The sequence below is a fragment of the Channa argus genome, chromosome 11 (assembly GCF_033026475.1).
Source record: "Channa argus isolate prfri chromosome 11, Channa argus male v1.0, whole genome shotgun sequence".
Lineage (NCBI taxonomy): Eukaryota > Metazoa > Chordata > Actinopteri > Anabantiformes > Channidae > Channa > Channa argus.
The window spans coordinates 6,583,957-6,597,055 of record NC_090207.1 but is presented as its reverse complement, the minus strand read 5'-3'; the positions used below and the strand labels follow the sequence as shown (position 1 = coordinate 6,597,055).

The following is a 13,099-nucleotide window of genomic DNA, read 5'->3' as shown; positions in this document are numbered from 1 at the left end:
CAGATAAAAATGTCAACAACTGATCATCCTAAGTCTACAGTTGCTGCCTGGGGGGAGGGGCAAAAAAAAAATTGACATCTTTTGTTTTTTCTTGTCTCTTCTTTCCAGGTGCTGAGGCTTCACTGATTGGTATATTTGAACTTAATTGGTCCACACCCCTTGGTCGTCCTGAACTACTCTGTTGCCCATCTGCTTTACAAAAGGCCGCAGCTCCTTTCCCCAATCTTTCCTATTTGTGAGCTTCTTTCCTGCGCCGTGCCATGTTTTGCTCTGTATTTTTTAGTTATGATGTGAGAGGATGGATGTAGGTAAGTTGGAGGTACCCTGTACATGTGCAAGACATAGAAGAGACCTTCTTTAGAGACACTACGTTAAGAGGTTGGTGCCTCATTGCACGTTTTAAATGAAGCAGTTTGTAGCCTAGAAAGCCAGGCTTTTGTTTTGAGTTCTTGTTCCCTTACTCATGCTGTAGGTAAGAACAGATTTATTCATTTCTTTGAGTTGACACAACCTCCTGGTCTTGTCGTCCCCCACTCTTGTGTGCAGTTGTTTTTTTGTTTTTGTGTTTTTTTCAACACACTGAGAATAAACCGTATTTCTTCCCTTATCTGCCCTGGCTTTTTTTCATTTCTTTTGGTTGTCTTGTGCTATGGCCCCCACTTCCCATGGCCCATTTTGAGGTGGGGTTGTAACAGGGGTAAAAAGGCCCCATCCCCAAAAGACAGGTTTGTGAAATCCCAGCCAAATGTGCACACATCTTGGAGGTAAAAAAAAAAACACAGCCAAATGAAAAATCAAACTGTTCCTACTTTTCAGCATTCATGATGCTGCCTATTCCAACAAAATGAAATGCAGCGCTATAACACGACTAACCCTCCAGCATATTTCATTTAAACCTGCAAGCATTCATTCTTCTACTGTACCGCTCTCCAATAGTTCCCATGTGTTGTTTCCTCTCCCCCCAACCACTCAAGGCCGATGGCCGCCCACCCTGAGCCTGATTTCTTACGTTAAAGTGAGGTTTTTCTCTCCACTGTCACCTAGGGCTCCCTGCAAATAGTAAGAATGACAAATAATATTTTTTTGGTCATATATTTTAACAGCTTCTTAAATGATATTGCATTGAATGAGAGTTAGGCACATTACAATCTGACTGAGAAAAGGCTGATTGAAAGCATCTGTTTCTACTCCAGCTATCCTCAAACTCCCTGAAAGCCCATGTTAATGGTTTACTCATGTTGTATCACTAGAGGGCACTCAAAGGTTCTGTGTGGTGTTTTCTCTAAATTATGTTTTTTCATTTTTGTTGGGAAAACCTCTCAAGAGGATCAGCTGTCAATGTGGGGCTATGCACTCTGGGCCAAACAGATAAACACACAAGCACAACCTCTATGGGAAAGAAGCTGAGAACAGTGAGTATGCTGTTTAAGGTTGCAGCTTACTTATTTTAATTATCATTTCAATTGTTATAAATTTGTTGATTGACTGCGTGGTTTAAAACTGCCACAGAGTTGTGTAAAAGCCTGTCTGAGAGCTACCTTCCAAGGCATCATTATTAAAGCTTGTTTTGAGCAACAGTGCAAAAACTAAAGATGTTCAGTTTACTAAAGCATAAAAAAAATAACACATCTAAAAACTTGAAGTCTTAAACTTTTTTGACGTTTGTGCTTGAATATTTATGATAAAAATAAAAAATAGGTGTTGATAAAATGTAATCGAGTTATGTTTTAAATTCCAGCATATGATTGTTTTACTGCATTGAAACCATTTTTTAAGTATTTCAAATAATTTGAAAGTGTCAGCGTGCCAGATGACTCACATTTGCAACGAGGGAGTCATGGGGCCACCTGGATGTCAGGTCTCAGGAAGTGGTGGTGTGGTGCTGAACTCTGTGACTGCATTTACTTGCACTTGAGTAACCAGTGCACTCAGAGAAATCAGTCATTTATTTCTGACGAAGACGGTTTTCATTGTTTTGTCTTTTTTTTTTTTTAATGCATTAGTTTTTCACAGGGTTATGGGAGACACAGAAATACTTGATATGGAAAACTTACAATCATGGAAATAAACAAAACAATAGCAACAATAGTCATACATCAAAGGATCAATTCTGGAGTTGCACCAAACACACAACAGGAGTCTACTGTTCACCTAGAAATGCATTGTAGACATTTTCACTTCAACATTTGAAACATTCAACAAGTGAAACCACAAAACCCCCATTCTTTGGCATTTAAAAAAAAAAAGTCAATCTTGGTCACTGTATATTTGTTTGATTTTTGTCAACTCATCATTTTTTTCCTAATTAGTTGTTTCCAACTTGTAATTATTGCTGGTCCAAGGCCAAACTTTATATTGTGATTGCAGTATAGTACATATTTAACTATTTTCAGTTTTTTTTTACCAACTACAATTCACTTCAACCTATTATTCAGCTTTTTTCTTTGTCTTTCCTATTCTGCGACAGGACCACCAGAAGCAGAGTCCACAGAACTTGACCAAGAGGAATATGAGAAACAGAACAACAGTGAGCAGGAAGGCCAGGACATCAAGGCTGTGATACTGGTACCAGGTGAGTTCATGGGCCTGGACTCTCAAGAGCTTGGCCCCTTTGTTTCTCATGGTGTACTCGATCCAGAATACTGCCTCATTCAGAGGACTCATTGGTCTGTCACGGTGGATACTGGAAAGCTGCATGGCATGTTCTTTATACCTGTAAAAGTGGATATATAGCAGAGGGATGGAAAGGTGTTTTATTGTAAGTATTTTTGATGATCATTTATATTTAAGTCTGTTTTCCCAAGAATGGGGAGGGGGGACTGAAAAAAAACGGTTGACTACTTAGTTTGATTTATTTATTAATTTAGTAATTTCTTCAGAATTTCTTAGATCACGGCTAATGTCCCAAGAGCAAAATTAAAATGACAAATCATTAAACATCTCTAACCACAACAAAGTGGTGGACAGGGGTGAGCCTGAGCAGTCTGACAAAACTCCCCCAAAAGCAGCAAGCTGCAATGTGCTGTGTTCTGACCCCTATCAACCATGGCCAGCATGAATGTTTCAGCATTTTTGTCCCAGTGTAGCTCTTCCGTGGGATCAGACAAGGGGGGCTACACTTTGCTCCCAATGCACACCAGTGAGCTTTGGCCACCTGTGACTTATTCTTTCACTGGTTGTCTTTCCTTGGACCACATTTTAATGGTTACTGAACACTACACCCCGGGGTTTCACAATTTGACCCTTGTCAAAGTTGCTTAGAGCCTTATGGTTTCCTATTTTTCCTGCTCTCTACACATTTAAGAAGGTTTCATTGTAATAAGATAATCAGTGTTAATAATAACTTCACCTGTTCTTCTTTAATGTTGTGGCTGGTCAGGGGATGATGCACAATCGTGACCCCTACACACCCCCACTTACAAGCACTACTCCTATTTATTGCTGTAGTGCTTCAACTAAGTTATTTACTGATACATCTTTTTTATTATTAAAGTAGTTGATTTTCAATGAAATGTCAATAAATTGTGAATAATGGGTACAAGCATTGCTACTTTTCAGAGCTTAGCATGAGCACACAGTATTTTTTCAAAATAGAACTGACATATTATTGTTTTTTTTTTTGTTTCTTTACTAATTGATTATTTGCGGCTCTAGACTGAATTGATAGTAGATTGTGTTGCATGAGGTTTTCAAGTCAATTGTTTTGGTGTTTCAGTCAAAAACCTTGACTTGGTGATTCTTGCCGATTCTGGCATGTTGTCAGTCTGGTTTCGGCGTTAATGTAAATGGTTTCCTGTGGTAACTAAACGTATTTAGGGCAACTTACAATTTCTCCTTGATAACAGCATTGACTGCATCTCTAAGGTCCTCAGTCTTGGAGGTGAAGTCCACGATAACTGCAGCTCCCTTATACTTCATATGGATCATATTTTCAGGCTGATCGCCGAACATGGGGATCCCCACCATGGGAACACCGTGGTAGATGGCCTCATAAATCCCATTGGTGCCACCGTGGGTGATGAAAGCTCTGGTCTTTGGGTGACCTAATATGAAACATGGATTAGTTTCTCCAATCAGAACAGGCTGTAAGTGATGGGAGAAGTATTTACCTTTTGTAAAGGTACAAAAAAAACTTGTTACTTTCTTTGAACATTAGTACTACCACCATGTTATTTAAATTTGAAGTTGTCATTTTAAAATGAGGGGATGCAAACTTTTGCACCTAATTGTAAGTACTAAAATACTGCTGGGTACATGTGAATTTCAAATACTCTATTTAACATACTAGTTGAATGCAGTGTGGAATCAGAACACAGTGTGACAACATGCCTGCGCTGAATAATAATTACAATTTGTCATTTAGCCCACACTTTTATCCAAGGCGAGTTACAAGGGCAACTCCTGGGGTTCAGTATCTTACCCAAGGACACTTTGGCATGTGGTCAGCAGAAGCAGGGATTGAAATAATGGCTCTGTGGTTTGCAGACGAGGGCCACAACCATCCCAAACACTAGATAAATACTAGTGAACTCTCAGACTAAATATTGAAAAAAATGTTTTTTAATTTTATAGAAAATCTTCGTTTACCTAGTAGATCATTCTGAGGGATCCAGTCATATATTCTGGTGTTTGCACCCAGAGTTTTTGGTTTTTCTCCTCTGTATCTCCACAGCACCTGTAAACAGTCGGTACAGTCACAGTCTATCATCTTATATAGCATTATTATTATTATTACATTCCAAACGATTAAATACTTTGCTCCGTTTTATAAAAAGACTTTATTATTGAAGTACACTGTAAATGGGTCATATTTATTATTAATTTACAAACTCACTGTTTGATCACAACATTTTATTACAGAGACTAGTTTGGTTTAAATCTTATCAATCTGATAGACTTCAATTAATGATGAATCCTCCATGCATGGAGTTCCACAAGGCTCTGTTTTAGGACCAATACTTTTTATAATACCAATACTTTATATATGTCTCCTTTAGGCAACATTATTAGAAAACACTCCATAAATTTCCACTGTTATGCTGATGATACCCAGCTCTATCTATTTATGGTACCAGATGAAAAAAAGCAGTTAATCAAGTTTCAAGCATGACCGCAAGACATAAAAGCCTGGATGTCCCACAATTTTTTACTTCTAAACTCAGACAAAACTGAAGTCATAGGATTTGGGTGCCTCCCCCCAAAAAAACAGAAATATGATGTCCAACCATAGTGTTACTCTAGAAGGCATAAGTCCATGCATTTGTTACTTCTACGTTGAACTACTGTAATTCCCTACTTTCAGGATGCCCCAGTAACTCCGTAAAGAGCCTGCAATTAATCCAAAATTAGGAATAGCAAGAGAAATTATAGTTCACCTTCACCAGCTTCTCTCCATTCCCATTAAATTTAAAATAGGACAGGTTGGTCCTACCAACCTGCCTGATGTCTTGTTGTTGCTTTTGTTGCTCTTTTTCATTTCTCTCTCTTCACTTTCCACTCACCCCAACCAGTCAAGGCAGATGGCCGCCCACCCTTAGCCTGGTTCTGCTGGAGTTTTCTTCCGTTAAAGGGAGTTTTTCCTCTCCACTGTTGCCTAGGATTTGCTCAAAGGGGAATTGTTGGGTTCTCTCTACACATCTTTATAGTCTTGACTTTATTCTGTAAAGTGCCTTGAGGTGACTTTGTTGTAAATTGGCGCTATATAAATAAAGTAGAATTGAAATTGAATTGAAACAACAAGGAATCTGCAATGAATAGGCTAAACCATGCAAAACCTAGGACAGAATAGACTTATAGTCATGAAAACTGCAGGGGTCTTTCAAGTTGATTATACTTGGTGCCTGAAGTGTGTATTCTGACCTTTTGTGGTATCTGAGCGAGGGCTGATGCTATCATGTTTGCGTTCTCAGTAGTGATATTTTTAATTAGGGATCCAAAAGTAAAGACCACGATGCCATCGTCTCCAGAACTCTGCACAAACGTTTCCATATCCTGCAAATAGACAAGCACAGTATTGTCCTAGCACAAACTAAAAGAAACATTTTCTTTCCTTCTCTGCATTTAAATGGATTGTTGTTCTTTATTGTTTTAAGGAGCGAACACTGACTAATATTGGAGACAGCCCTACTGTACCTCTGGTAAAGGTTTAGCAGGTCTGCAGTGGATCCCACCGACAAATTTGAAGTTGGGGAGTAAAGGGCGAGGGAAATCAAAATCCCAGTAGGTTCGCATCAACCATATGTCTGCTCTGCTCATCATCTCACAGGCACTGGTGGGTGTTCCTGTCAGAATGCAAAACTTACATTAACAGCCATCAATTAGAAGATATCACCAGTACTTTAGATGAGATGGTTCATTAATGAATTATTTTAAATATTAAATAGTTTACAAAGTGCACATAAAAGGATCCGAGTTGGCTCACCTTTGATTTCAGAGTAATATTTATCTAATACTTTCCAATAAGTGTTATCCAGCACAATATCCTGCACTGCATAGAAGAGAAAGTTCCACAGTCTCTCTGAGAAGTCCATCTTGTCCGTCAGTTTGCTCAAAGCGGCGGGGACAAAGGAAGGTGGAGAAGGTAGTTGACCACAATGTCTCTCCCAGTTGTTGCCTAGGGAAAAGCGAAGGGTGAACACCAGAGGGATGCCCAACATCTCTGCTGTCAAGTCACTGCCAGGGTAGATGGGGTCAGCCAGGAGAAGGTCATATTTTCCCTCTTTTAACTTCTTCATGATGGTGTCTGATTTCACCACACTGTCCAAATACTTAAGAGAAAAGTACAGGTTGTTCTTCATAAGATCCATGGCTCTTATGTAAATCTGCAAGTAGTTCATTTGTTTCATCTCGTACATGAAGAAGTGAAGGAACTCTTCAAGATGTTTCTCCATAGCTTCTATAGAGAAGGAGACATTGAAGGGTTCATAGTGAAAGCGAGTGGTTTCATTGTTGTTCATGTACATTGACACACTCGGGACAAGGACCGTCACGGTGTGACCCCTGTCAATCAAATTGTCCAGCACGGGCTTCATATTAATCCAGTGGCTTCCTTCAGTGTACCACACTAAAATGTTCCCTCCATCTGCGCTACATGTCACACAGAGAACCAGCAGGACACAAGCTGAGACTCGCTGTCCCAGCTCCATAGTTGGGGGGTAAGGACTGCTGTGGTCTTATGGTTTTAATAGGTGCTCCTAGAAAGACAATGATTAACTGAACAAGGCCAGGTTAGTAATCCAGTTCCTCTTTGTACAGCATGACATAATAGATAACCGATGCAACTAAAGCAAGTGTTAAGAGGTAAAAGGTAACAGCTTTAGTTAACTGTGTCAGCATGAAACGGCACTTTAACTTTTACTAAAGAGCTTCTATAGTGTTTTTATCCTAAGCTCCTTAAAATGTATCTCCTCATTCACTCACACACACACACATCATACCGTTGAAATCAGCTTCCATGCAAGTTGCTCCCCTATTCCACCTCAAGCAACCAGGGGTCTTTAATATAGACAACATTTTACTGCTTTGACTCTTTTTATACAAATGTATAGTTTGAACTCATGCCTGAGTCTTTGACTGTGCATTTAATGAAATAACGAGAGGTTTGGTTCGGTTTGCAGAATATGACGAAGATTCAATCTGGCTTTAAATAAAAGGTGCAGGTTGCTTCAATGCAGTATGTAGTTAAACACTTAAGCACAAACTGAAGGTCAAGAGATTCTAGTGGCCAAGTGATTCTCTGTGTGTCCCCATGAGATGCTGGGAGGTAAGAATATCCAGTATCAAGTTAGATAAAGAGTGAGGAAAATGAGATGCAGAGAGGAACAGGGCATTTGTCAGGAGACGTGCTGCGTAGCATGCGCCTAAAGCTTAAGCAATCAAAAACTTCACGGAGGTTGTTTGGGACATTTCTAAACACTTTCTGTCACGCAGCACATCTTTCAAATTACTGTAGTTATGGTCCCGCAGACAGGTACAGCCTCACACAGCCTTTCGAGCCGCCTTTCAGCACGAGAAGAATGAATCAACTGTTTACAGCAACTGGCTGAGGCCATAGGGGTCAGCTTTGTGTGCATATTTGGAAAGCATGGGTTGCCTTTTACAATCAGTGTCGTTGAAGCTGTGCTCTTGGGAAGTGTCACCTTAGACTGTTGGGGCGTCTGAGTCTTAGTCTGGCTTCTTTGGCCCCTCATTAACATTGTAGATTCCTTTTGACGCCTGATTCAGGAGCGTCTGGAAAAACAATAAGCATTTGAATATTGAATTCAATGCCCTGTTGATGGAGTCATTGGCCCTTCAGAGTGTGTAAACGTGTACTGTTTTGTCCTCAGACCTCCGCTGGTGATGCAATAAATGTGAGAAAAACTGATGGGCATATCCAAGTGCTGCATACCAAAGTTCAGGATCACTGTGTCTACCTGTACATTGTGCCCTTATTTGGCATTTAACCATCCTCCCTTTCCTCTCCACATTTCTGTTGTTTCCTTCCTTCCATTCTTCCTTCCTCGCTCTGTTTTGCCACCACAGGGTAAGGGTTACAGCGTATTGCTTTTTGAAGTAGATATTTGCATAATCAGATTAGGATGTGTGATTGTCACTGGGCTTCCCCATCAGAGGGTGCTCCAGAGGAGAGAGGGTGCTGTCCAGCCCAACAATGGAGGACTCCCCTCCTCTCTCACTCTCCAACCAGCCCTGCACCTGCATCCCAAATACCCAACCACCCAGGGCTGCAGGTCGGCCGAGGCTGCAGTCCTTCCCGTGGACTTGCAGCCGTAGAGGGGTGAGAGAGCGAGAGGCAAGGCAAAGCGGGAGGAGGGGGTTTGAGTGCATGACGGGAGTGGGAAGGCAGGGGTTGAGCTGAGATATTTAAACATGCAGAGTGTGAATTGGCTTTAAGGGGATAAAGAGCTCAGGGCCTATCGTTTGGCACCCAACTCCAGAAATTCTTTTTCATGGGTGCCTCAGCGGGGAGAGCGAGGGGCTGCCTGCACTGATCTGGCCCATTGTGATAACGGATTCAGACAGTGTGCTAGACGCTGATAAGGAAATGTGCTCTCAATAGACGATTACCCACATACTTGGGAGAGAATAGTCAATCAGGAAACTATACTTGGTGGAGGGAACGAGAAGCGTACAGATTTTGTTATTATTTTCAATGCAGGGATTCATAATCCTGCGAGAAAGTTAAGGTCAGAGTAATGCTCGCGCTGTGATTGGGCGTAAATAAGGTGTATCAGCAAAATGCATTTCATAGCCTGACAGCATGTATCCAAAAGCTGTCACACGCCATCCTATCCAGTTTCAAATGATGATTGAATAATTGGAAAGTCTGAATCGCTCTAATACATTTAACACACAAAGACATAAACCGTTTTTTGAAATGGTCTAATATTGCCGAGAGTTCCATCTATTAATAACCACAGCAGTTTTAGTTTGCTATTATTTCAGTTCACCATGAAATTGCTCAATCCAGCGTGAAATTACACAAGAGGTAAATACCTCCCAAATTCATGCTGTGGGACAGACTGCTGCTGTACACTAGTCATCATTCTTCCAGTATAATATGATTTATTTAGTATTTTTGCAGGATTACAAAGATTCACCTGTCAGTTCCCACAGGCTTCCAGTCAGTGTGTCCAGCTGCCCTCTGCTCTGCTCACACACAATTAGCCACAGTTTAAGAGCCAGGGTTAAAGCGCCCCAACACCAACCCAGTGTTTACTCTACAGCTCAGTTAGTTGCAGCCTTTTGCCTAAAAGTGGGCCACATTTTCTGCAACCACAAAGGGCAATTAGGCATGTGAACATCTGACCTCAGTTTAAAGGCTGCAAAACAAGAAGCGAGTCCATAAGAAAACTGTTTGTTTTTAGCTTTGCTACCAGAATCAAGTCCATCAATCAGTTAAGCAATGGACCTAAAATGAATCGACTGTTTTAGTAAAATGGGCATTTATAAGTGCTAAGTGTGAAATATCAGAGCTTAGAGCAGCTTCTCCAGCTGTTATGAGCTGCAGCTTTTCTCTGTTTCATATTCTGAACTGATAAATCTTTATGGTTTGGGCAAAACTAGTAAACAACTGTTTCCACTATCTGACATTTTATCACGATTAATTGATCGATAAATCTAGTTGGAATCCTGACAATAGTTTTCATCTTTTATTTTTGGAGGATGATGATGACTTCAGTACTATCTAAACACTGTAAACATTCTCCTTAAAATCTTTGTCTGCACATTGGTCCAGTGGTCAGTGTTTGACTCCAGAGTGACCTCTGACCTCAGTGGTCAGAAGTTAAGCTGTCACTTTCAGCACATCTCTCTTAGGCCTCTGGTCAGTGGACAGGGAGCAGAGGTCAGCTTTGTGTCCATATGGTCCTCACAGGACTTGTGGATAAATGTTTCTGGGCTTACTGAGCATTACAAAGAGTTTTTACAAGGAGGCAGCAGCTCTGCTCTTCACATAAGGTCAGTTGTGTCCAACACCGTGACAATTATTTCATTGAAGTCCAACACTATTTCCAATTCCATCCCAAGAAAGTAATTTTACAGTAAAAAAAAAAATCAACATACTAAACTGCCTCATATCAACTGGTAATGATAAAGTTTATGCAGACTAGTGCTGAGATATGCAGCAATGCTTATTCTAGGAATTGTCTTTTGCATTTACTTGGTGGCAATTGGTGCTAAGACTTACTTTAGTCATTTTCCATTCTAACAATGATTAGATGTAGTAAACAGTATGGAGTACAATAAGAAATGTTAGGCTCTAGTTTGTTCCCATCTCAAAAAATATTAAACATTCAATTTTATAAACAAAACATTTATTAAATAAATAGTTCAAATAAATAACATACTATGTATTCACAAGCAAACTGAAATAACTTACAAATGAGGTATCAGAAGATGATTACCACACTCTTTACAGTGGACAATTGGTTCATAATCTTTGGCTATATGACATGCGCATTTTACAAAACCTCAAATGAAAACACATGTACTGTAAATGAGAAGGTTTGTGTGTGGTTTAGACAATAATAATCGAAAGGAGGGTTTTCATTTCTCACTTCAATCCTAGTGATCATAAATCAACAAATGCAGAACAGTTTTTTATAAAAAGAGTGAAAAGCAAAAGTCATATAACCTTGATAATTGAAAAGGTCAGAATTAGTCTTCACAAAAAAAAAAGTTCTTTTGCATGTTCTGTTTTTCTTGTGCTCTTGGCTATTTTGAAACAATTGCAGCCTGGAGAACTGGCTGAGCCATTATCTATTCAAATGCTTTCCTGAATCTATTGCTTGAAATGAGAAATTCCTTAATCCCTTCTATTTTCCTCATTGGTAAAACACCCTCTCACCGCAGAACTAAATTAGTTCTGGGTGGGTCGGCAAAAAGGAATATTAACATGAAGACACAAAGGGAATATCGTACAGGTTTTACACATCCATGCAGTATACATATTAATTTTTCACCTGCAAATCAAATTTCAACACTGATCGGAGAGGAGGCAGTCACATGAGGAGTCCAAACTATACTGCATCCTCTGCACTGAAACAGCAGCCATACGCAGGCGACAAATGCAGAGACAAACATATGTCTTGAGAAGGGACCAGATCAGTTTTTAGACCCAAGAAGAAGGATCACAGATCACAGATTCCACTCAAGTTGGTATCATTTTTTAATTTCATGGCTGTGTTTCTACCAGGCCTCAGAGCTGTCGCAGCTGGACCCAGGTGACGGAGCTTCTGTGTCACTGGTCAGGGCCCAGGGGTGTGCAGGGGACTGCAGCTGCTCTATGTTTCCTCTGAGAAAGGTGAGCAGAGCGGCAGGGGAGTGGCTGGCGGGCTGACCACTCTGGCTCTCCAGCAGCTGCACCAGGAAGTTGATGTACCGCATGGCCAGCCGCAGGATCTCGTTCTTGCTTAGCTTCTTCTCCGGAGGATGGGTGGGGATGAGCTTGCGGAGCTCGGCAAAGGCGGTGTTGACGTTGTGCTGGCGCCAGCGCTCCCTCGTGTTGGTGAACACTTTCCTGGTCATGTTGCTGGATGGAGCTGAAAAGATATTTACAGAAGATTAATTAGCAGCTGTTTTGGTAATTGAATCACCATGTATGTATGCATGCATGCATGTACACATTTCCAAACATGAACAAGCTCCATCTTTGTATATGTGAATATTTCTTGCCATTATCATACATGATCTTAACATTTATAAAAAATAATCAGCACATTAATCTAAAAAAGTCACTGACTACAGCCCTAATGCTTAGGTGAGTAAGAGAAAGGACAGTGACTTAAATTCCTTGAACAGATACCAAAAATGCTTGTTCCTCTTTTTGTCCTCATATATTTTTATATTTACTTAACATAATTGTCTGAGTAAACAATATTTTTTATTTATATAGACAGTGCATAAACTTTTAGTAAATGCTTAATAACACATTAATGTAGTGTTAGCCACAGTGATTTTAAATTGCTGATCAGCAACTGTAACTTAACCTGTTGTTTTCCATAAATGGACACATAATATAAAAACACAGCTATTATATTAAAACATCTGAAAACTTTTATAATTAACACTGTAGTATTAACCAATTAAAATGTAATCATGATTGCTAACTCCATTAATAACCATTAATTATTAACCATTAAACTAAAAACGGGCAATTTGACTTTTCATTTTATGCAATGACTTTTAAAAATGCATATTACTTATTTACTATTACACAATAACTGGAAGTAAATTTTAGACATTGCGCCACACACTGCTGTGCTAATACATACCCTGGCTGATTAATTATTTACTTAAGTGGAAACATATGGCCTCAAGGGAAAACAAAACCATTTCTAACCTGTGTGTAGAAATGTGTAGAGATGTCAGATGCAAAGTTGATTGGTCATCCGTGTCCAAGAGTCCGGCGAGAGTGTCCACTTAGTCCTGTTTTCTCATGCTCGCTGAGGTCCTTGTGAACGGGAGGGAAGGAGTGTAAACGAGAAACAGTGGGAGGGATGGGGAGCAGACAGACAGGGAAAGAGAAGGGGGGACAACTGCTGCATGTTCGCATCCCACATTTTATAGCGGCGTGAACCCTATTGTGTGACGTGTGCTG

At 40.1% G+C, this 13,099-nt stretch overlaps 2 protein-coding genes across 2 annotated transcripts; both read right to left on the bottom strand.

Moving 5' to 3' along the window:
- Positions 1-1,973: 1,973 nt before the first annotated feature.
- LOC137136551 (UDP-glucuronosyltransferase 2A1-like) lies at positions 1,974-7,171 on the bottom strand. The gene is made up of 6 exons (XM_067522022.1): positions 6,422-7,171; positions 6,133-6,281; positions 5,860-5,991; positions 4,588-4,675; positions 3,827-4,043; positions 1,974-2,713 (listed from the first exon to the last, which is right to left on the bottom strand). Exons 1-6 carry the CDS (start codon positions 7,143-7,145, stop codon positions 2,428-2,430), a joined length of 1,596 nt encoding a protein of 531 aa, XP_067378123.1. The 5' UTR covers positions 7,146-7,171; the 3' UTR covers positions 1,974-2,427.
- Positions 7,172-9,563: 2,392 nt separating this feature from the next.
- Positions 9,564-13,033, bottom strand: tal2 (T-cell acute lymphocytic leukemia 2). The gene is made up of 2 exons (XM_067522028.1): positions 12,842-13,033; positions 9,564-12,041 (listed from the first exon to the last, which is right to left on the bottom strand). The coding sequence occupies exon 2, from the start codon at positions 12,025-12,027 to the stop codon at positions 11,689-11,691; it is 339 nt and encodes a 112-aa protein (XP_067378129.1). The 5' UTR covers positions 12,028-12,041; positions 12,842-13,033; the 3' UTR covers positions 9,564-11,688.
- Between the last annotated feature and the right edge of the window lie 66 nt (positions 13,034-13,099).

Coding starts and splice junctions, on each gene's coding strand:
- LOC137136551 (XM_067522022.1), bottom strand. CDS start 7,145: ATGGAGCTGGGACAGCGAGTCTCAGCTTGTGTCCTGCTGGTTCTCTGT. Junction 4,044..4,587: donor CCCTCAGAATGATCTACTAG/GTAAACGAAGAT, acceptor GTTTCATATTAG/GTCACCCAAAGACCAGAGCT. Junction 2,714..3,826: donor GCTGTTATCAAGGAGAAATT/GTAAGTTGCCCT, acceptor CCACTTTTACAG/GTATAAAGAACATGCCATGC.
- tal2 (XM_067522028.1), bottom strand. CDS start 12,027: ATGACCAGGAAAGTGTTCACCAACACGAGGGAGCGCTGGCGCCAGCAC.